We start from the raw sequence: 23,461 nt of genomic DNA, 5'->3' as shown, positions 1-23,461 counted from the left end.
AGAACAGTGAATGACTAAATAACCATCTCTTTATCTGACTTCTGTGTGACATGGATTTCCAGTAATAAGAATATAGAATTCTGATATTCTTGGATCCCTTAAATGTCACAGTGAAGAGCAGTGTTGACAATCACTTCTGAGTTTACTTTCTGACTCCACTATCTATGCCCTGAAGTAATTCCTGCTTCAAATAAATGGGAGGCCATCCTAACATCTAGGGAGCAAGTTCAGTCATCATTGGATATTGGGATTCCTTCCCTCTGACTGGAGTTTTCCTGGAGTCACTGCTGAGCAGATGATATTATCCTTATACTAGTGTCAAAAAAAGAGGCTTTTGCTCCCACAAAGAGCTTGGCCATACCTTGGAATTTGTGAGTCGCTGCTGATCAGCACATAGAGGACAACAGCTGGGAAACATAAAACCAGTATGAGAGTCAGGGTGCCACCCCCCTGCTGAGAAAGACATTGTGAGAACCAGGGCAGCTCCACCCTGAGGAAAAAGCATGTGTCTAGCCTCCAGAAGTTACATCTATTCATAGAACCGCCTGTAAGTCATGTCAATCCATGCGCTCAGCCAATTAGCTTGGCACTGTGTGTGAGGACCCCACCTGGGCAGGCCACAGGGAGCTTCTGCTCCAGAGAATGGGGGATCTGTCCTTTCTGTTGGAGATCACAGTAGGAACAGCAGGTGCTGGGAGCTAAGGTCTTTCCTTCTGAACTCCATGTGTTCTCTTTACTAACCCCTATTATACTTTAATAAATGTTTAATGCCCCAAAGACTGGTGCTATGAGTTTCTCATTTAAGGCGACCACATTTAGATTTTTAGTCACATATTTAAATTTTATACATCACAGTTGGTGAACCATGAAGAGGAAAGCTGAACACCAATCTTCTGATCTTCCAGTTGGGCAAGAAATTAGCACCCAGGTGCCAGGCACTGCTAAGCCCTTGGGAAATGGAATCCTCACAGCAGCCTTTGGGGTAGATGCCATTATTTTCCTTATTTTATAATTGAGGAAAGTGAGACAAGCAGGTCAAGTGACTTGCTCAGAGTCACACAGAGAAAGTGTCTGAGATCAAATTTGAACTCACTTCTTCCTGCCCCCAGGCCCACCTAGCTGGAATCCCTCCCAGAAAATAAAGTAGCATCAGCTCTCTGGCAGCTGCCCTGTGGGGAGCATCTCAAGGGAACAAGGGGAAGTAGAGGCATAAATAGGGTTTTACACAGCCTCAGTCCATCTAGGGAGGCTGGGCAGCCACTTTGCTCATCGGGGTGGTTGGGTATTGTGATGTTTAAAATCTAAATTGTAGTCGCCTTAAATTAGAAGCTTTAGCACCAGTCCTTGGGCATTAAACATTTATTAAAGCATACAGATATTCCCATGGAGTTCAGAAAGTTAAGAAAAAAGCCTATTTAGCCTAGAGTTCCAGCCTGGTCTGGTTCTTCCTCAAGTCCTCTGCCACAAGCCTGCTTTAATCAGGAAGTCTCTCCAGCAAACTGATTGTGGAAGCTTTTTATAGGTCTGGAACAGAGGCGGGCCTTACACACTGCTTCAAGCTGATTGGTTGCTGTCCTCCAAATCCATTGGTTCTGAAGGTGTTCTCAAGGTGTGATTACAATCCAGTTAACTTGAAGTAGGCTAATCAGCAGTTAATCACTCTCATTGATTCAATCAGTCTAGATTAATCTCCAGGTGGGTGTTTGAGTATCTGCTAAATCTCATTATTTCATCACAGTATAGAGACAGAATGTTGGGTGATCTGGGGAGAATGTTAACCTTCCTCTCAGGAGTTGCAGAAGTTATTTCAATGGGGATGTTTTCTCTTGCTCAAAATATCTGGTGGGGCCAGAGGAGGTGGGTCTGTAGTAAATGCCCTCAGAACATCTTATTGGTGACTCCCCAGTTTTTGGAGGCTTCCCTGAGGTCTCTCTCTGTTTACATAATCCTGTAAGACAGTTCAGTTTCTTTGACCTCCAGGGTCATTCTATTGGGGGAGAAGCTGTTTCCCCCAAATTCTCATTGGTAACCTAGCCATTTCCTCCACATTAGCAACCTAGAAGCCATCCCTGAGTCTTCCCTCTGTCTTGGCCCCATCTCCCTGTAGCCAATTAGGGGCTAAATCTTCTTTCTTATTTATCCTTTTAATTTCTGTCCTAGTGGTCTCTTGTTATGTCCAAGTATTACAGTTTCATTACCTATTCTTGCCTTTCATTTTTTTAAAAAAGTCTTCTATGTACCCCTCCACTATTTTCCTGAGACACCTTGGAATACTGGCTGCAGGAAGAATTCTCTTTTCTGGGTCAAGTAAACAAAACTCCCCATATGAGCCACCTCCACTATCCAGGAACTTAACTGGATTGACTTAACTAACTCTATAGGCTTTTGGCGGGGAACTCTAAGCTGAAGGTGATGGGCCCCTACAGGCCTAAAGTTCAGTCCTCCCCTTATCTCTCCCACTCAGGAAATTTCAGTGGCTCCCATAATATCGATGAGCAATGGGGGGCAGCTAGGTAGCTCAGTGGATAGAGCACCGGCCCTGGATTCAGGAGGACCTCAGGTCAAATCCAGCCTCAGACGCTTGACACTTAGTAGCTGTGTGACCCTGGGCAAGTCACTTAACCCCAATTGCCTCACTCAAAAAAAAAAAAAAAGAAGTGGATCTATGTATGTGTGCATACTCCTTCATTTCACTTCTGTCCCCCAAAAACTTTCCCTTTCCTCTCCAGGTGAGGTCACAACAACCAAGGTGATATCCCCCTTTGCCCCAGTACCTGAATGTTAATCTATGTTCTGAGGCCCATTCCACAGACCAGTAACTTTTTCAAGGATTGAGCCCCTCTCTACCCACCATTCCCCTTGCTGGGTGAGGTCCAGGAGAGTGGGGACTGTCTTTACTTTTGTTCAAAAAAATGCCAGAAGGATCATTAAGGATTCTGTGCTGAGGTGTTGAGCTCCCCAGCCCAGGAATTCCACTTTCTGTCCCTCTGTGGCCTCCATCCTGGTTTCCTGGCATTCTTGTGCCCCAGGACCAGCCTGTCCTGCTTTCTGTGCCTCTTCACTTCCCCTAGACCCTGGGTTTTGAGGGGCGAAGAAGGAATTAGTGAGACCTCCCAGGGGAGGGATTCCAGTGGTTGAATCAGGACATAGCCACAGAGAAAGGTTACAGCATGTGCTGTAACATATGCCCTGACACCCAGGTATCCTGACCTCAGCTCCCCCTTAGGATCCAGAATGGCTGGGAGAATCAGGAAGAAGAAAGGATGGGCAGATCCTTGTGAGGAAGAAGATGGAGGTAGCAGGGGGAGAACCAGCAGGGCAGGAGCTTCTGCTGAGGAGGTTGGAGTCCCAGAGCAGGTAAGGGAAGGGCAGAGGTGGTAGAGCAATGGGGGAGGAGAGGCCTCAGAACTGAGCAGCCAGGTAGAGGGTGGCCTTGCTGGAATTCTGTGCCTGGGGTATTGAAACCTGGGAGGTGGGAAGGGGAGGAGAGAGGTCATTCCAGGAGAGGGGGGGCTGGGCAGGGGGGGGGCTCTTGGAAATAGGAGGATGTGCCCAGAGCAGCTTGGCTGGAGGCAGAAGCCCTTAGATCTGAGATCTCTGCCTTCCCTTTAAGCTGAGATCTCTCTTCCGTAAGGGGCTAAAATTCTAGCTCGTCTGTCTAAAATATCTAATGAGTGGTCACCAATAAATTATAAGCTTTAGCAAGAGTTAGACTTTTAAGCATTTATTAAGGAGAATAAGAATTTGGTAAAGAGAGAGAAAGGCCTAGATTCACCTATCTATCTTGGTCGGGGAGCTACAGTTCTCTTGCTTCTCTCTCCATGAGAGTCCTGACAAAAGAGAGCAAGAGAGCCAGCCTCACCCCTTCTTCTGTCCACAAGCAAACGTTACTTCCTGACACCAAAGAAAAGCCACATGGCTTGCCCTCAGAGGCCTTCTCCTCATGGCGGAGCTTTCCTATTATATCCAGCAGGTGGCGTCATTCCAATCGTTACAGTCCCCCCTTTGTTTCTTCGAGAAACACAAGGTGTTTCCTTGATGAAACTGTCAAAAATAATAGAATATAATACCCTATGCTAACTAACAATATGTTAATAACAATTTAGAAAAGGAGAGAGGAAAGTTTTGTCCAGAGGGGTGGTTCCTCATGAACCGGCGCTTTGACACTGGCCTGCAAAGGGAGGGCCTCTGCAGAGAGTACATGTTACAGATGGTGTATATAATAACCGAAGGAAAAAAGGAAAACAAAACAAAACTGTTCATTCAAAGTCTTTGAAAGTCTTTTCTCAGATAATTCTTGGGATTTCCTCGGGGTGTAGTCATGGAATGGAAGTCTCTTCAGGGGTTGATGTGTGGATGCTGGTAATCAGCCAGGAAACTTTCCTACAAAACTGAGCTTAATACAACTTTAAAATAGCTTTGTCAATAATCAAATCAAACAATGATAATTCTTAAAAACATGTCTAAGGGAATTGAGAATCTTAGTTGTTATACATGAAACATAATAAAATAAAAATTGAAACATTCTCTAAAACTTAATATTACTATAATCCCCGTTTGTGGAGGGTAAATTGAGAAGACAATTGCTGCAATATTAATTTTTTTTTTTTTGGTGAGGCAATTGGGGTTAAGTGACTTGCCCAGGATCACACAGCTAGTAAGTGTTAAGTGTCTGAGGCCGGATTTGAACTCAGGTCCTCCTGAATCCAGGGCCGGTGTTCTATCCACTGCACTACTTAGCTGCCCCTGTGATATTAATTTTTTTTTAATTAATAAAGTATTTTTCCTTCCGTTACATGCAAAGACAGTTCTCAACCCCTGTCCACATAAGCTTCACAATTCCAGATTCCTTTCCCTCCTTCCCCTCCCTCCCCCCCTCCCCCAGACAGCAGGCAATCTGACATAGGTTACACACACACACACACACACATATATATATATATATATATATATATATATATACACACACACACACACACACACACACACACACCAACACCAATCCCACCTCTGCATTAGTCACGTCACAAGAGAAAAGAAATCAGAGCAATGATGGAAAACCCCAAAATAGAAAAAAAAACAACAGCATCAAAAACAAAAGAAATAGCATGGTTCATTTAGCATCTATACTCCGCAGTTCTTTTTTTTTTTTTTCTGGATTTGGAGATCCTCTTCCATCACAAGTTCCCTGGAACTCTTCTGTGCCATTGCATTGGTGAGAAGAATATAGTCCATGTGATATTAATTTTAAAAAATAATCTTTATCGGGGCAGCTAGGTGGCCCAGTGAATAGAGCACCGGCCCTGGAGTCAGGAGGACCTGAGTTCAAATCCGGCCTCAGACACTTAACACTTACTAGCTGTGTGACCCTGGGCAAGTCACTTAACCCCAATTGCCTATCTAAAAAAAAAAAGAATGCTGGTTATAAAAAAATTACCTTTGTTTCATCACTTTTTGCATCATCTGCCTAATTATCCTCATGCCATTATGAGAAATTAAAGAATCTAATATAATTGGTAACAGATGTCAAGGCCAAATCCAACACTGTATTTATCATGACATCTGAGATAATTATTGAGGTTACCATGACAGAGAAATGATGGGATATGAGCATTCCCACACTTGAGCAATATATACTGCCCATGCAGTATGCCAGGCTTAAAAAAGGTGGATGGGATATACGTCCGTGCCACCGAAACATATTGGAGGAAACAGTCAGACTGATCGGGTGGCATCTTGGCCAACTGTTATCTGATTACTCAAAATGAAGGCAATTAATGTCTTAAATGATAGGTTCCCATAATCCAAGTCTCATATGGACTTAAAAATTGAAGATAATAAATGATCGCAAAAAATGTAAATGTACCTTGACTCAGAATATAATATACAATTATGCAATAATTTCAAATAATACCTTTTTTTTTACTTAGTATACAATTACTTTTGTGAGAAATTGGAACATATTTAAATACAAGTTAAAGCACAACAGAATCTCAAAGAAAACTTTTTTTAAAAAAAGAAAACTTTTACAAATGTTCCCCTCTTTTTTTTTTTTTTGGAATATGCTTATCAAAAATAATACTTCTAGGGCAGCTAGGTGGTGCAGTGGATAGAGAACCGGCCCTGGAGTCAGGAGTACCTGGGTTCAAATCCGGCCTCAGACACTTAACACTTACTAGCTGTGTGACCCTGGGCAAGTCACTTAACCCCAATTGCCTCACTAAAAAAAAATAAATAAATAAACAGTAAAAAAAAAATAATAATACTTCTCGAATCAATTTACACTTGCCATGGCAACCAATTTGCCAGGGAAATGCTTTATAGAGTTGATCAAATAATCAGTTGAGAGAAAAAAAAACCAAAAACAAACAACTCAGAATATGGGAGCACAATACACCTAGAATTAACATTGTATCATGAAATCAAAACCATCTTGCATTGTTTCAAAATTAGATAGATGAATGAATAGAAGAAAATACACATGGAAGAATAAAAGACAATAAAATTCAAACTAGGGAAATCTAAATGAATATGAACTTAATATTAATAAGAATATTGCAAAATATAAACTTGATCACATGACTATAAAAAGCTTTTACAAATATTTTCTTTTTTAAAGCTAAGTGTAAAACAATCTCAAAAGCATGAAAATCTCTATGAAAATAAACCCATACCATTAATTTCAAAATGTAGATGTAATAGCATAGAAATTCTATGTAACCTCTGAACTGACATTTCTCTAAGTGAATTTATTTTTTATTTTTTTTAATTTTTAAAAATTTTTTTGTTTTGTGGGACAATGAGGATTAAGTGACTTGCCCAGGGTTACTCAGCTAGTGTCAAGAATCTGAGACCGCATTTGAACTCGGGTCCTCCTGAATCCAGAGCCGGTGCTTTATCCACTGCACCATCTAGCTGCCCCCTCTCTGAGTGAATTCAGAACACTTTTGATTCCGATATCTAAAATCCCCAATACTCATATCAATACCTTACTGCTTACTTCCCTGCTGGAGACTTCCTGTAGGAAAGCTCCACCACTTCCTTCTTCCCTCAGAGGGGAGATCTCTCTGCCTTCTGGGAGCCAGTTCTGCACAAGCAGGTGCCAGGTAGGTCTGAACACATCCCGCTTCTGCTGCCCTTTCCACTGGTCCTTATCTTCCCCCTGTTGTTGTCTCTTGTTTGTCCTTTCTTCTAGAAGAGGACCATGACAGTTGTCATGACTTGCAGAGAATTGGATTTAAGTGAGGCAGGGCTAGTCAAGGTGACCCCTGTGGCAAGATAGATATCAGGATGACTGGAGGTGGCCCAGGGTGTTGTAAGGCAAGTAGGGTTAAGTGACTTGCCCAGAGTCTCACTGCTAGCAAGTGTCTGAGGTGACATTTGAACTCAGGCCCTCCTGACTCCAGGACTAGTATTCTATACACCAAGCTCCCTAGCTGCCCCATTCTGACCTCTTGGTCAGTGTCCTCTTGGCTGGCCAGGAGCAAGCCCCCCTCCAATCCTGGCTCTGGGGGTGTCCCTTGCTACCCATAAAGGAAGCCTGTCACACATGAAAGGTCCGAGGATGCTATGCCCAGTTTTACCATGAAGTCACAGTTGCTTGACCTACATATCTCACCCCTAGTATCAGATGGAGGTAGGGCTCTGGGTCTGGGGTCATGGAGGCTCTGCCTGGTTTCCTCCCCTCTGGGGTCCCCAGTCCCTTCTGCCTCCTGAGTCTCCCTACAGGAGGGTGGGGGAGGGACAGGAGGCCAAAGACAAGGAATTAGAGAGGGTGGCGAGTTCTCTTCCTGTTCAGCCAAGTTCACTTCCAAGCCTGACCCTCCCTGCTGTCCTCCCATTCTGGTTAGAGTCTCTCCCCTGAGGGCCGGACATTTGCAAGTGCTCTGAGACTTCAAGCTCTGTAATTCCACCCATGTCAGGGTCCACCCTAGGAAGAAAATGCAAAGACAATGTCTCTCCCACTCTGAGACCCTTCTCCCTCCCTAGGCTGGTTTGCAGACAACCAAAGTGTATTCCAAGGAGAGAGCCTGGAACCAGAGAGGATGGGCCCAGGGACCCAGAGACCCTCATCCCAGGTGAGTGCAGCCCATCCCCAGACCTGACCAGCATCAGCAAAGGTGGAATCTAGCAGAGCCCAGGAAGCTTTATCCTGTTACATGTACATTGTCCACTGCAGGGCTGTCAGCAGAGCAGACATTGTCCATTATTGATCATTATTTTCTCACAAGAGGAATATATGGCCAGGATCCAGAGAATCACTTTGGTAAGAGAAGACCTGGTCTTTTGTATGTTTACAACCAAAAGCAGTGTGCAAAGCAGCTGTGAGGGAAACAAAGGGGAAGGAGTGCCTGGGTAGGAATAGCAGCCCTCCTTATCAATCTATCATCTTATTCCTTGCACACCAGGGTCTTTGTGCTCAGCTTTAGCACCAGTTTGGGGACATTTATTAAAGAGTAAAGAGAGAACGCATGGAGTTCAGAAAGTTCAGAAACCTCTCTACCCTAGAGGAGAGATGAGAGTTCAGCCTGGGCTCCTCCTTCTCCCAAGTCCTCTGCCAGCAGGAGCCTGTTCCCCCAACAAGCTCCAGGCCAGAGGAGAAGCCGTCCTTCCACCCTGCTTCCAGTTCATTGGGTCACTGGACTTGAGGGTGGTCCCGTCTTGACATCATAGTCCACAGCCTCTGAGAACGCTCCCTCTGGGGAGTCAGCCAGGTGTGGCTTTCCTCCAGTCAGCTGGAAGGCAGTTAATCAGCAGTCAGGCAGTCTCCCATAATCCAGTCACTCTCCAGGTGGGACCTTTGGGCATTGGCTAAACCCGTGATTTTCTCACACACACCACATTCCTGAGGTGGGAGGCAGAGCTGCCTTTCCCTTGGGAAAGTTTAAGGGTTCCTTGGGGTTTGGGATCCCTCCTCCCTCAGCACCAGGAGGCCAATGTCCCCGGGTTAGAGAGAAGAAGAGGACTGAGGTGGGAGAAGACTGGACAGTGTTATCTGCTGTCTGCTATGTGGGAGCCATAGAAACATGATCTCCCATGATCCTGTTGGGACATTTGTCAGGATCCTTGCTAGGGACGGCCAGAATAAGGGAGCAAAAGTTCCACCAGACAGGAAACTGCCGTTTATTTATTCTACCAAGACAGTGACACCCTCCCTGAGTGAGGGATGGACATGTGTGCCTCAGAGTTCTACAGATGACAGAGACAGGCTCCTGTGTTATTTAAAATATTGTGGGGCAGCTAGGTGGTGCAGTGGATGGAGCACCGGCCCTGGAGTCAGGAGGACCTGAGTTCAAATCCGGCCTCAGACACTTAACACTTACAAGCTGTGTGACCCTGGGCAAGTCACTTAACCCCAATTGCCTCACTTAAAAAAAAAATATTGTGGGACTAGGCTGGGGTTTCTAAAATATTGCTACTTATAAATTATAAGCTATTACACCAGTTTTGGCAGTAAGCATTTATTATTCGTTAAGATCACATATTAGGGGGGCGGCTAGGTGGTGCAGTGGATAAAGCATCAGCCCTGGATTCAGGAGTACCTGAGTTCAAATCCGACCTCAGACACCTACTAGCTGTGTGACCCTGGGCAAGTCACTTAACCCCCATTGCCCCACAAAAAAAAAAAAAAAAAAAGATCACATATTAGGGGCAGCTAGGTGGCGCAGTGGATAAAGCACTGGCCCTGGATTCAGGAGGACCTGAATTCAAAGCCAGCCTCAGACACTTGACACTTACTAGCTGTGTGACCCTGGGCAAGTCACTTAACCCTCATTGCCCTGCAAAAAAAAAAAAAAAAATCACATATTAATCAAGTATTGACCATGTGTATCCCGGACTTCCCCACTGGTCTCCGGTTTACAGGCCTATATAATTCCATACTCAGCTTGAAAAGTAACCATCCTGGGATGAGACTGGAGAGGGAGCTAGCCTCATGTCCCCAGGGATTTGGGGCCTCTTTTTGGTAGAGGCGGGTCACCACACATTGATCTAAGCTAATTGGTTAACATCATTCGGCTCCATTGATTGACATGACTTGGGGAGTGTTCCGGAGATCTTCCCCTCATTAATCAGAAGCATCAGTCTGCATTCTTTTTTGTTAAGCTGAAGGCTTAGCCCAGGCTGGTGTCCAGGGAGGGGGGAGAGAGCGGCTAACAGGAAGACATCTGGGTTTCTCCTAGAAATTCATTATTAATAATTATTTTCTCATACTCCCCTCCTGAGCTCCATGACCTAACCTTGGGAGAGGATGGGTTTGGTTTTGCTGTTTTGATTTTGCCTTTTGTTCTCTAAGAGGACAGGGAAATGGGGAAGGTGAGGTCCTGACTTGCTGTGAATTGGATTTATGTGAGGGAGGGCTGTGCAGTCACCAGCCTCCCTGTCTTCTCCAGAGCCATCTGGTCCAGTGACAAGATAGCCACCAGGACAACTGGAGATGGCCCCTGATCCTGTGGGGAACAGCTTGCCCAAGGCTTTGCCCATTTGATAATTAGGGCCATTTAAGAAAGGAAGCAGAAAAGGCCTCTTTTACCTAGTCAAAAATAAGTCAAGAGATGGGTAAAACAGGTCAGGGAGAGGCCCTTCAAAAGGGACACTCTTGCCAACAAGAGGCCAAACAGTGGCCAAAGGAAGAATGGGCTGGGGCTTATGGTTGGCCAATCCATGAGGGCCAGAGTTATTTCGGTTAAAGGAGTGGACTTTAAAAGACATCTTGCAGGTAAACCCCAAGAAATCTTGTGACTTTTCTTCAGACATTTTGTATTCCTTTGCACAGAGTGCCTGGAGGGAAGGGCATGATTTCCCGTATGGCAAGAGGGAGAGAAGGGGAAAGGAAAAAAAAGGAGAAGCGAGAGGAGAAAGGAAGAAGCTGCATTGTCCATCTGGAGCAGGCCAGCGGGTTCCCCAGTGGGACAGCTGTGACTCAGAATGCTAGTTGTTGCAACAATGCCCATGACGCCTGGAAGTTGATGTCATGACTTGCTATGAATTGGATTTATATGAAGGAGGGCTGTGCAAAGTCCCCAGCCTCACTCTCTCCTCTTGACCCATCTGGGTCCAGTAGCAAGATATCCATCAGGACAACTGGAAATGCCTCCTGTCAGGTCTCCTAGACAGGCTTACAAAGAAGTTTTAGGTAAGATCAGGATGGGGAACAGAGATAGGAAAAGCTACATTTTGAACAAAAGAAAAAACTGAACTTAGAGTTAGACTTGAGAAGTCAGATACAAAGGTTCTTTAGCATTGTTGCTCACACCAGTCCAAAGAAAACAGGAGTTGCTTGAGTAGTCAGGGAATCAATCACCATTTGCTAAGACTTCGTGCCTCCTTGGACAGAATAACAGGATGGGAAGTGAGTCCTCTATAGTCTCCTAAAGTGATTGGGAAAGGGAGGTACTGAAGGGGACATTCATTCGGTACCTTGACTTGAGCACAGCCATCAAATGGAGTCAATTATGTTTTCTCAAAAGTTCACTTTAGGGGCAGCTAGGTGGCGCAGTGGATAGAGCACCGGCCCTGGAGTCAGGAGTACTTGAGTTCAAATGTGACCTCAGACACTTAACACTTACTAGCTGTGTGACCCTGGGCAAGTCACTTAACCCCAATTGCCTCACTAAAAAAAAAAAAGTTCACTTTAAGGACTATGAGCCACTTGGTACATAAGAGTCTCAGTGGTAAGAGTTGGGGGATAAGAGCACAAAAGATGTCCTTGTGCTTCTCAGAGTTAAAGGAGGAAAGAGACTGGTTGGGGGTGGCATAAAGATGGCCAGAGAGCAGCAGGAGGGGGACAAGGGTTGGGTCTGTTGACAGTTCTTCCCAGTGAGCATGGCCAGGGCTCTGGGGGGGCTCTAGAGGGCTGAGTGAAGCAGGAATCATGGCATGTTCAGGGAAGAATAGTGCCCCTGGGGTGAGGGCTGCCAAGGCCTTTTCAGGGCTGCTTCCCCCTTTGGTGTCTCCCTGGTCCAGCCAAGCCTCACCTGGCTCCAAGAAGCTGTATCATGCACAGCAGCCACAGCCCAGTATACTATTTCAGCACAAGGACTAACCAGGTTGGGATTAACTGAGGTGTCTCTAACCCTTTGGTGACTTGGTTTGGGGGGGGGGCAGGTGTCTACCCCAAGCGTGTGAAGACGTCCCCCTGTGGAATGGGTGGATAAGAACGATTTATCCCAATGGCCATGAAGGCAGCTGAAGCAGGTGCTTTGGAGCACTGAGAGCTTGCTTGGACATTGAAGACCAAGGTATTCCCCTAACAAGCCCAGGCTATTATGAATTAGCTCAATCACCCAACCTAGACAAGAAAAAAATTATATAAAAAGTAATGTTTTCATAAATGAATTAGTTCTGCTTTCCTCATCATAGTTACACTTATTTCTTTAAAACTAAATATTAAAATGAATGAATGTATTCCCTTAACTTAGTGAAAGCAATCATAAAGAAGACATAAGATTTATATTGGCCGATATTACCCCAAGCCCTCAATATTACAATAGATAAATTTTCTTCACATTTCTGGAAACAAATTCTCAGAACTCTTACTTCAAGGCAGATTGCAAGCAATATTTCTCTAAAATGCTCTTCATGCTTTTATCTAATTAGGACTTTATTTCAGCCTTTTAGGAAATTAACTAGGTTGTTTTTTTCTTTGTTCTCTTTCAGTGATGACTAGTAATGTTTTTTTTTCCCCATACTACAAAATATTTACCATTTTCTCACAAACGCTTTATAAAATGTCTTTAACATATTACTTATGACATGTACCATATCCTCTCTGGTAAGGAGGAATTTTGTATTACCTTGCTTTCTTCTGCATAGACTCTCATATCTCACTCATAAAGCACATGCCTTCTCCCTGAGCCTATGGGGAGAAAGATTTCATAAGACATTTCTCCAGGCTTTAGTGTTCCAACATGATTACCACTTCAAATCCAAAATGTTTTTCTCAGTATTTCATTGGGCTCTTATTGGATATGGTTTCAACTCTTGTCTCTGACACTCATAAGGATTATATTAGTTTTGGGCAAATGCCTTCTGTGCTTCAGTTCTTTAAGTTGATGAGGGTTGGATTAGGTGAATTCTGAAGTCTTTTTCATCTCTAAATCATGTGACTTTTGATGATTTAGGAGTTGGTGACATTCAAGGATGTGGCTGTGGATTTCACCCAGGAGGAGTGGCACCTCTTGGACCATTCTCAGAGAGAGCTGTACAAGGAGGTCATGCTGGAGAATGTCCAGAACCTGCTCTCTGTGGGTAAGGACCTTTGCCCCTGGTGACTGTGAGCTGCTGACATGGTAGCTCACTGCTCCTGATCCTGCCACAAATAGTGAGTTTATCCTGATTCTTCCTTCTTTGTTCCCTCAAATTCCAGTCCAGATGTTGGGAAAGGAAGGGAATGGAATAAGCATTTATATATACCTGCTTTATATCCAGCACTGGCCAAAGTGTATTATATTTACTATCATATCATCTCCACAATATCCCTATGATTTTTGTAATTATTATGCCCATTTCATAGTTGAGGCAACTAAGGCAAAGAGAGGTTCCCCAACTTGTCCAGGGGAACATTGGTACCATGTATCTGACACTGGTTTGAAATGGTCTTACCAACTCTAGGCCCTGGGCTGTTACCACTGCACTACCAGCAGCCTCCAATTTCTAGATAATTGAAGCTAGGCAATGTGCCCATCCTTCTAGGAAAGAGGTGAATAAAGGGGAAGTTTTCTGATTCCAAATGGCCTGTGTGATCTCAGGCTGCCTCCAAAGATCCCAGCAATCAATACCTTGGGAACCAACCTTGAGACTTCCTGGGACCCATCCTGTCATCTCTGCTAGCATGTCTTCTTTCCCTAAAGAGGACTAAAGTGTACATTTCTCTCTGTCCTCATCCCTTCCTTATTTTATATTCACAGGACTTCCAGTTTCTAGAGAAGATTTGAGCTCCCCTTTCCAGGGAGGGGAATCACCAGGGATGGTAGAGCACAAAGGTCCAAGGATCTCCCGTCTAGGTGAGTGACATAAAAGCAGGTGTATGAGGGCTCTTATCATAAGAGGTCTCCTAAGTGTTGTGGTGAAGGGAGTGCTAGACTTGTGGGCAGGAAGGGCTTACTTGGAATTGGTTTTTGGACTCATTTCAGCCGTGGGATCCTGAGCAAGCAGAGATCCTCTGAGGCCCAATTTCATCATCTGTAATATAAGGGAGCAAAGGATATACCTTGGACTTTCGGTTCCCTTGTAGTTATAAAACTTTGATGCTATAAGAAGTTATCATTTTGAACTTTGAGGCACAGAACTCTCCTGAAAGCATCTAAAATGGGCTGAGGGTATTCAATATGATTCTTTCCTAGTCTTTCTTCCAGTCAATAAACGTTTATTAAGCACCTACTATGTTCCAGACACTGCTAAACACCAGGAATACAAAGAATGGCAAAAGATAAGCCTTGCTCTCAAGGAGTTCAGTCCAATGGGGAACACAACATGTAAACAACTATCTACCAACCCAATATATTCAGGATAAATTGGGGATAATCGAGAGAGGGAAAGCCCTAAGGGGAAGAAAGATTGGAGAAGACCTATTGTAAAAGGAGGCATTTTAAGTGGGATTTCGGGGAAGCCAGAGCAAGCATGAGGGACAGCCAGAGAGAAGGTGGAGTCAAGGAGATGTTGCTGGTCAAGAAACAAAGAAACCTGTGCCACTGATTATTACACATGTGGACAGAAAGTAAGGTATAAAAAGACTTGGAAGGTAAGAGAGGGGCTGCTGATAAAGGCCTTTAACCACCAAGCAGAAGATTTTATATTAGATCCAGTTGATTGGGAGGCAATAGGAAGTCTTTTATTGAGGGGGCAGTGACATGATCAGAAGTGTCCTGTAATAGATGAATTTGACAGCTGGGGAGGGATTCAGTGGATTGGTGAGAGACTTGAAGCAGCGTTACCAACCAGATGTCTTTTTTAAATAGCATCATTTTGTGCCTCATCATGATGGTTGGGAATCACTGTACAATGAAATATATTAATGCCTCAAACATACATCTACTTGTTGTTCCAGGGGAAAAATATTTTTGAAACAAACCTTGGCAATTCTTTACTGCATAAGGTGCCATTAAATAATTTTTTTTTTTTTTTGGTGAGGCAATTGGTGTTAAGTGACTTGCCTAGGGTCACACAGCTAGTAAGTGTTAAGTTTCTGAGGTCACATTTGAACTCAGGTCCTCCTGACTCCAGGGCTGGTGCTCTATCCACTGCACCACCTAGCTGCCCCCGAGAAAATTACTTGAAGGAGTAAATTGAACCTCCTCTTTTCAAATTCTATCCCTCTCGCCCTGCCTCCCTTTCCTATGCATTCCCAGAAGCAGAAGGCATGTTATACATGTGCAATTATGTAAAACATTACCGTATTAGTCATTTTGTATAAGAAAACACAAAAGAAAAAAATGAAAGTGGAAAATATCATGTTTTAGTCTGTGTTCAATATCAGTTCTGTCCTTGGAGGTGGAGAATAGGCTTCATCATTAGTCCATTCAGATTGTTTTGGATCATTGTATTGTGGAGAACAGTAGGTCATTCACAGCTCTTCATCAAACAATATCACTGACTGTACAGTGTTCTTCTGGTTCTGCTCATCAGTTCATATGAGCAATCAGTTCATAATAAGGACTTTCTGAATTCATCTTGCTTGTGATTTCTTAGAGCACGATAATATTCCATTACGTTCATATACCACAGCTTGTTTAGCCATTCCCCAATTGATGGGCATTCCTTTGATTTTCTTATCCACCACAAAAGGAGCTGCTATCAATATTTTTATACAAGTACTTCTTTTCTCTTTTTTGGGATGTCTTTGGGATATAAACCTAGCAGTGGTACTGCTGGATCAAAGAGTACGCACAGTTATATCATCCTTTGGACATAGTTCCAAATTACTCTCCAGAATGGTTGGATCAATTTACAACTCCACCAAGAGTGGATTAGTGTCCTAGTTTTACTATGTCCTCTCCAACATCTAATGTTTTCCTTTTATTGGTTTGTTTTTTTTTAGTGAGGCAATTGGGGTTAAGTGACTTGCCCAGGGTCACACAGCTAGTAAGTGTTAAGTGTCTGAGGCCAGATTTGAACTCAGGTACTCCTGACTCCAGGGCCGGTGCTCCATCCACTGTGCCATCTAGCTGCCCCCTTTTATTGTTTTATATTTGTTACTCTGATAGGTGTATGGTGGTAACTCAGAGTTGTTTTAATTTATATTTAATTTATTTATTTATATTTATTTATTTATATTTAATTTATATTTCCCTGATCAATATTGATTTGGAACATTTTTTCATATGACTATGGATAGCTTTAATTTCTTTGAAAACTGCCTGTTCATATTCATTGACCATTTATATATTGGGGAATGACTTAGATTTTTATAGATTTCATTCACATTTACATGTTGGAGAAATGCAGCCGTTGTCAGAGATACTTGTTTCCAAAATTCTTTTCAGTTTTCTGCTTTCCTTATAATTTGGTTCAATTGGTTTTGTTTGTGTAAAAACTTTTTAATTTTATAGAATTAAAATTTTACATTTTGTAATGCTCTCCATGTCTTTGTTCCTAAATTCTTCACCCATTCCATGCGCTCTTAATTTGCTTATGTTATCACCCTTTATGTCAGTGTTACGTGTTGGCCTATACATAGTTTCTGCCATTCTATTTTCTAGTTTTTTCAGCAGTTTTTGTCAAATAATGAGTATTTGTTCCAAGAGAATGAGTCTTTTGTTCATCATATGTTAGCTTAGTATAATCAGTTACTATATTGTAATATGTACCTACTGTGTTCCACTGATCCACTCTTCTATCTCTTAGCCAGTACCAGATTGTTTTGCATTAAATAATTTTAGCTAAAACCCCTTGGACTTCCTCATCATGATCCTCCACAGAGTTCATGCACCACTAAATGGGATTCAGCACCAGAAGACCCATAGTGCATCATGCTATAGTTTGAAATATAAATAAGGAAAGGGAATGAATATTTAGTATGAGCAGGAAGTGGGATGATATCTTTGGATCAGAAAAGAAAATAAGAAAGGCTGGATATAATACTGAAAACAATTAAATGACACTTAAAGAAGAAAAAGTAAACCTATTTCTGAGCATATAAAATTTACCAAGAATGATCAGGTGAGGGGCAGCTAGGTGGCGCAGTGGAAGAGCACTGGCTCTGGATTCAGGAGGACCCGAGTTCAGATCTAGCCTCAGACACTTAACAATTACTAGCTGTGTGACCCTGGGCAAGTCACTTAAGCCCAATTGCCTCACTTAAAAATAAATAAATAAATAAATAAAATAAGCCCCCCAAAAAAATTTTTAAAGGAGGGGGGGTGCAGCTGGGTGGCGCATTTCACTGGCCCTGGATTCAGGAGGACCTGAGTTCAAATCTGGCCTCAGACACTTGACACTTACTAGCTGTGTGACTCTGGGCAAGTCACTTAACCCTTATTTCTCTGAAAAAAAAAAAAAGCTATTTTGGGGATAGGGTGACAATGTCAGAAGGAAGCCAGGAAGTTTCCTTAACTCTCCCCAGTTTCACTCAGAAACAACATTAATTAAATCAAGCCTCTAAAAGAATCCTGGAGGGAAAGAACCTACAAAAAGATAGAATTATATAATTTTCCATCTCCAGATAACTTAGAAAGACTTCAGGAAAGTCAGGTACAAGCAGTTTCTGGGCAAGCCAGCAGGAGCTTCTTAGCCACAGCACAGATCAGCAACTTGGGCCCAGCAGGTCAGTGGCACTGCAGGCTATCTGTGAGAACTCCAGCCCCAACACAGCAGACAAACTGCCAGACCTAGACTAGCAACACCTGGACTGACAGACCGGCACAATAGCTGTGACTAGGGTGAGCCACCCTAGATCAGAAGAAAAGCTGCTAGCCCCAGAAGCCCCAGTGCAGAAAGCCAGTGACCAGACCCCTGGCCACTAGTCCAAAAGTCATGAGACAGTGCCTGCCACCCCCCAAGAGCATAGCTCAACTTTTTTTTTTTTTTTTTGGTGAGGCAATTGGGGTTAAGTGACTTGCCCAGGGTCACACAGCTAGTAAGTTGTTAAGTATCTGAGGTTGGATTTGAACTCAAGTCCTCCTGAATCCAGGGCAGTGCTCTATCCACTGCACTACCTAGCTGCCCCAGCTCAATTTTTTTTTTAAATGAGTAAAAAAAAATTTAAAAAGAACCCTGTCTATAGAAATCTCCTATGGCAAAAGGAAAGATCAAAACCCCAAATCAGAAGAGGATAACAATGTCAAAATGCCTATATGTGAAGTCTCAAAGGGGAATATGAATTGGAATCAAGCCCACAAAGTCCTCTTGGAAAAGCTCAAAGAGGAATTTAAAAATTAAAAGAGATGAAGAAGCAAAATTGGGAATGGTAATGAGTTATGCAGGGGAGTTACAAAAAAGAAGCACAACAACCATATGAAGAAAACAAGTCCTTTAAAAGTAGAAATGGCCAAAGGTAAAAGGTACAAAAACTAACTGAAGAAAATAGTTTCTTAAAAATTAGACTTTAGCTAGTGGAAGGACTCTATGAGACATCAAGAATGAGACAAATGAAATCGAAGGTATGAAAAAATAGAAGAAAATGTAAAATGCCTCTTTTTTAAAAAATAACTGACCTGAAAAATAGATCTAGGAGAGAGAACCTGAAAGCCTGGATAACATTTTTGTTTTGTTTCTTATTTATTTATTTAGAATTTCCCCCAAGTTATATGTAAAAACAAATTTTGTTATCTATGTTTTTATATTTTTCCCCACCTTACATCTAAAAACAAATTGTAACATCGATTTTTAAAACTTTGTGTTCCAAATTCTCTTCCTCCCTCCCTCCTCTCCCTAAGAACTCAAGAAATTCAACATGTTATACATGTGTAGTCATGCAAAACATAGCAGCCAAAGAAACTTTAGAAAAAGGAACTAACAAGAAAAAAAATATATACTTCCAACTGTATTCAGAAACCATCAGTTGTTTCTCTGTAGATGGATTGCATTTTTCAAACATCCTTCAGAGTTATCTTGTATCATTGCATTGCTGAAAATGGTAAGTTCTAATTTGCCTACTCAACAAGCTTATTCCAATTGTGGTTTGGTATAGCTTGATCAACTTGTCATATATGAATGTAATAGAATACTATTGTGCTGTAAGAAAAGATGAGCAGGTGGATTTCATAGGAACCTGGAAGAATGTACATGAACTGATGCTGAGTAAGATGAGCAGAACCAGTACAACATTGTACACAGTATCAACAACATTGTGTATTGATCAGTTGTGATAGATTGACTCTTCTCAGAAATACAATGGTCCGAGATAGTTCCAAAGGAATCATAATAGAAAATACTCTCCAAATCCAGAAAAAAAGAACTGTGGAATCTAGGTGCAGATTGCACCTTAATATTTCTACTTTATTTTTTTTGAGGTTTTTTTTTCCCTTTTGCTCTGATTCTTCTTTCACAGCATGACTAATTCAGAAATATGTTTAATGCAATTGTACATCTATAACCTATATCAGATTGCTTCCTGTCTTGGAGAGGGGGAGAAGGAGGGGAGGGAGGGAGAAAAATTTGAAACTAGAAAGCTTATAAAAACAAATATTGAAAACTATCTCTACATGTAACCAGAAAATAATAAAATACTTTTATGATAAAAAAGAAAATTTACTGGAAGATATGATTAATATGAAAAATATATATTTCTTTTTGTTGAAACAGCAAAAGAAAGAAATAAAAGAAATTAATCAGCTTAAGGATCAGATACCTAAAATAGTAACTTCTGAGCTATAAGAAAGCAATCCGAGCTGGAGAAAAGTTGGAAAGTCAAGCTTAAACAATATGGTGGGAAGTCTTGATAACTGAGAAACAAGTCAGAGAAATATAGGTCAGAGAGGCCCCACATGAGAAAACAACATATATTTAGGTGTGTGTGTCTTTCTGTTAATACATAATCATTTTCTTCAGGTACAGAGACCAGGTTTGAGGTGAAGGAGTTGACTACAAAGGTGAGCATTGGTGTTGCAGAATTTGGCCAGCATAGATTTGAAAGTGATGGTGCCTGTGACTTCAGTTTGAGAGAAATCTGTGACTCTGATGCCAAGGTGGATAAGAGTATCTGGGAGTTTGGTGAAATTGAAAAGGCACTCACACAGTCTTCAGTCTTCAATAACAGCAAGAGAATGACTTCATGGAATGAATATGTTCAGGACAGTGAAGATAACAAATGGTTTCCAAAACTACTAGAGCCTTTTAAGGCTCAGGGGAAGTCTCTTCAAATGCAAATGGATCAAGGTAATCATCTGGAAATGGCCTTGAATTTAAATTCTGATCTCATTAGACATCAGAAAAGTGATACTGGAGAAATGCTTTATGTAAGTGAGAAAGGTGGCAAGGCCTTCAGTCAGAGCTCTAAGCTCATTACTCTTCAGAAAATTCACATTAGAAAGGAGCCTGTTGAATATAATGAATGTAAAACAACCTTGTCCCATCAGACATCTCTTCCTTGCCATCCTAGATTTTACCATGGAATGAAAAGATATGCGTGTCATCATTGTGGAAAGGCCTTTGTTTGGAAATCAGATGTTATTAGACATCAGAACATTCACGTTGGACAAAAATTTTATAAATGTAATCAATGTGGAAAGACTTTCACACGGGGATCCCATCTTGTTGTACATCAGAGAATCCACACTGGAGAAAAACCTTATGAATGTAATCAGTGTGGAAAGACTTTCACACAGAGCTCTCATCTTGTTAAGCATCAGAGAGTCCACACTGGAGAAAAACCTTATGAATGTAATCAGTATGGAAAGGCTTTCACAGACAGTTCCAATCCTTTTGCAAATCAAAGAATCCACACTAGAGAGAAACTTTATGAATGTAGTCAGTGTGGGAAGGCTTTCACAAAGAGTTCTAATCTTGTTGCACATCAGAGAATCCATACTGGAGAGAAACCTTATGAATGTCATCAGTGTGGAAAGGCTTTCACAAAGAGTTCCTATCTTGCTAACCATGAGAGAATCCACACTGGAGAGAAACCTTATGAATGTCATCAGTGTGGAAAGGCTTTCACAGGGAGGTCCAGTCTTGCTAAGCATGAGAGAATCCACACTGGAGAGAAACCTTATGAATGTCATCAGTGTGGAAAGAAGTTCAGGTGCAGCTCCAGTCTTGCTTCACATCAGAGAATCCATACTGGAGAGAAACCCTATGAATGTTTTCAGTGTGGAAAGGCTTTCACAGAGAGATCCACTCTTGTTGTACATCAGAGAATCCATACTGGAGAGAAACCTTATGAATGTAATCAATGTGGAAAGGCTTTCACTGGGAGTTCCAGTCTTGCTAAGCATGAGAGAATCCACACTGGAGAGAAACCTTATGAATGTAATCAATGTGGAAAGACTTTCACAAAGAGTTCCAATCTTGCTAAGCATGAGAGAATCCACACTGGAGAGAAACCTTATGGATGTAATCAGTGTGGAAAGAGTTTTACATGGAGCTCCAGTCTTGCTGCACATCAGAGAATCCACAATGAAGAGAAACCCTATGGATGTAATCAGTGTGGAAAGGCTTTCACAGAGAGTTCCACTCTTGTTGTACATCAGAGAATCCACACTGGAGAGAAACCTTATGAATGTAATCAATGTGGGAAGGCTTTCACAGGGAGTTCTAGTCTTGCTAAGCATGAGAGAATCCACACTGGAGAGAAACCTTATGAATGTAATCAGTGTGGAAAGAAGTTCAGATCCAGTTCCAATCTTGTTGCACATCAGGGAATCCACCCTGCAAAGAAATCTTAGGAATATAATCAATGTGATAAAATCTTCAGGCAATGATCATCTCTTGTTTACCATCTAAGAATTCATATTCTATAGAAATCTCATCACTGATATGAAAGTCAAATTTGCCATTTAGTTCAGGTCTTTTCATCACAAATATCTGAAAGTCTTCTTTTTCATTAAAGTCCAATTTTTTCCACTGAAAGATTATGCTGAGTTTTGCTGGGTAGGTGATTCTTGGTTGTAATCCCATTTCCTTTGCCCCTTGGCATATCATATTCCATGCCCTTCAGTTCTTTAATGTAGAAGCTGCTAGATCTTGTGCTGTCCTAACTGGGGCTCCACAGTACTTGAATTCTTTCTTTTTGGCAGCTTGCAATATTTTCTCCTTGACCTGAGAGCTCTGGAATTTGGTTATAATATTCCTAGGAGTTTTCCTTTTGGGATCTCTTTCTGGAGGTGATTGGTGGATTCATTCAATTTCTATTTTAGCTTCTTCTTCTAGAATTTCAGGGCAATTTCCCCTGAGAATATCTTGGAAGATGATGTCTAAGCTCTTTCCTTGATCATGGTTTTCAGGTAGACCGATAATTTTCATGGTCATGGTCATTTTCAAATTCTCTCTCCTGGACCTATTTTCCAGGTCAGCAGTTTTTCCCAGAAGATATTTCACATTGCCCTCTATTTTTTTATTCATTTGGATTTGCTTTATTGTGTCTTGGTTTCTCATAAAGTCACTGGCTTCCATTTGTTCAATCCTCATTCTTAGGCAATCATTTTCATCAGAGAGCTTTTGTACCTCCTTTTCCATTTGGCCAATTTGACTTCTCAAGCTATTGACTTTTTTCTCATGTCTTTCCTGCATCACCCTCATTTCTCTTTCCATTTTTTCCTCTACCTCTCTAATTTTATCTTCAAGGTCCTTTTTGAGCACCTCTATGGCCTGAGACCAATTCATCTTTTTCTTGGAAGCTTTAGATATAGGGGTCCTGATGTTGACATCTTCCTCTGAGGGTGCACCTCGATCTTCCTTGTCACTGAAGAAACTTTCTGTGGTCCTCATCTTTCTCTGTCAGCTCATCTTGTCTTTCTTTTACTTGACTGTTAGCTCCTTAAAATGGGGCACTGTTTCCAGGCTGCAGTATCCCAAGCTTAAGAAGTCCCAGGTGATATGATTTAAGGAGGATCAGGTTCTTCACTTGCCTGGCCTTTTCCCTGGTCTGTAGATGACCCCAGGCCAACTTGCTAATCAACCAGCTTTGTGTGTTGTGGTTGTTAGCTCCAATGATGCTGTGTCCCTCCCCCACCTGGGCCACTGCTACTCAAGCCTTCCTCCTGGTTCTCAGCAGGGGTGTAAAATCCAAGTTCTGCCTCAGCACCAGCAGAGACCCCTGTGGTCTCCCCCCTGCCCAGGGCTCAGCCCTCTCACCAAACTGTGAGCTTAGTTCCAGACGACACTGGTGCTTCAGCTGATTCAGAGGCTCTGGGGGTCTCCTTCTCTGGTGAGGACTTCCTGGGACTAGATCTGTGTCAGGGTGACTGTGGGGTTGGGCTCAACTCCTGTATTAGCACAGCAGCTCCCTCCTTCTGACCTTCCAATCCGTTCTTGATTTGAAGATGATTTCAGCACATTCTTCTGTGGGTTTTGCTGCTCTGGGAAT

General features: G+C 42.3%; 1 protein-coding gene across 1 annotated transcript in view; it reads left to right on the top strand.

The window, feature by feature from the left end:
• The window catches only part of LOC122747021 (zinc finger protein 883-like), a 28,732-nt gene extending 6,713 nt beyond the window's left edge, over window positions 1-22,019 (top strand). The window contains exons 3-6 of the mRNA XM_043993223.1: window positions 7,990-8,078; window positions 13,122-13,248; window positions 13,908-14,003; window positions 19,987-22,019. Of these exons, the coding sequence (XP_043849158.1) occupies window positions 8,046-8,078; window positions 13,122-13,248; window positions 13,908-14,003; window positions 19,987-21,821 (2,091 nt within the window). The 5' untranslated portion in view covers window positions 7,990-8,045 and the 3' untranslated portion in view covers window positions 21,822-22,019. The remainder of the gene's footprint in view (window positions 1-7,989; window positions 8,079-13,121; window positions 13,249-13,907; window positions 14,004-19,986) is intronic.
• The last annotated feature ends 1,442 nt before the right edge of the window (window positions 22,020-23,461 follow it).

This window comes from Dromiciops gliroides, chromosome 3 (genome assembly GCF_019393635.1).
Source record: "Dromiciops gliroides isolate mDroGli1 chromosome 3, mDroGli1.pri, whole genome shotgun sequence".
Lineage (NCBI taxonomy): Eukaryota > Metazoa > Chordata > Mammalia > Microbiotheria > Microbiotheriidae > Dromiciops > Dromiciops gliroides.
Note: the sequence above shows the minus strand (reverse complement) of the source record. Positions and strands in the feature narration are given on the sequence as shown.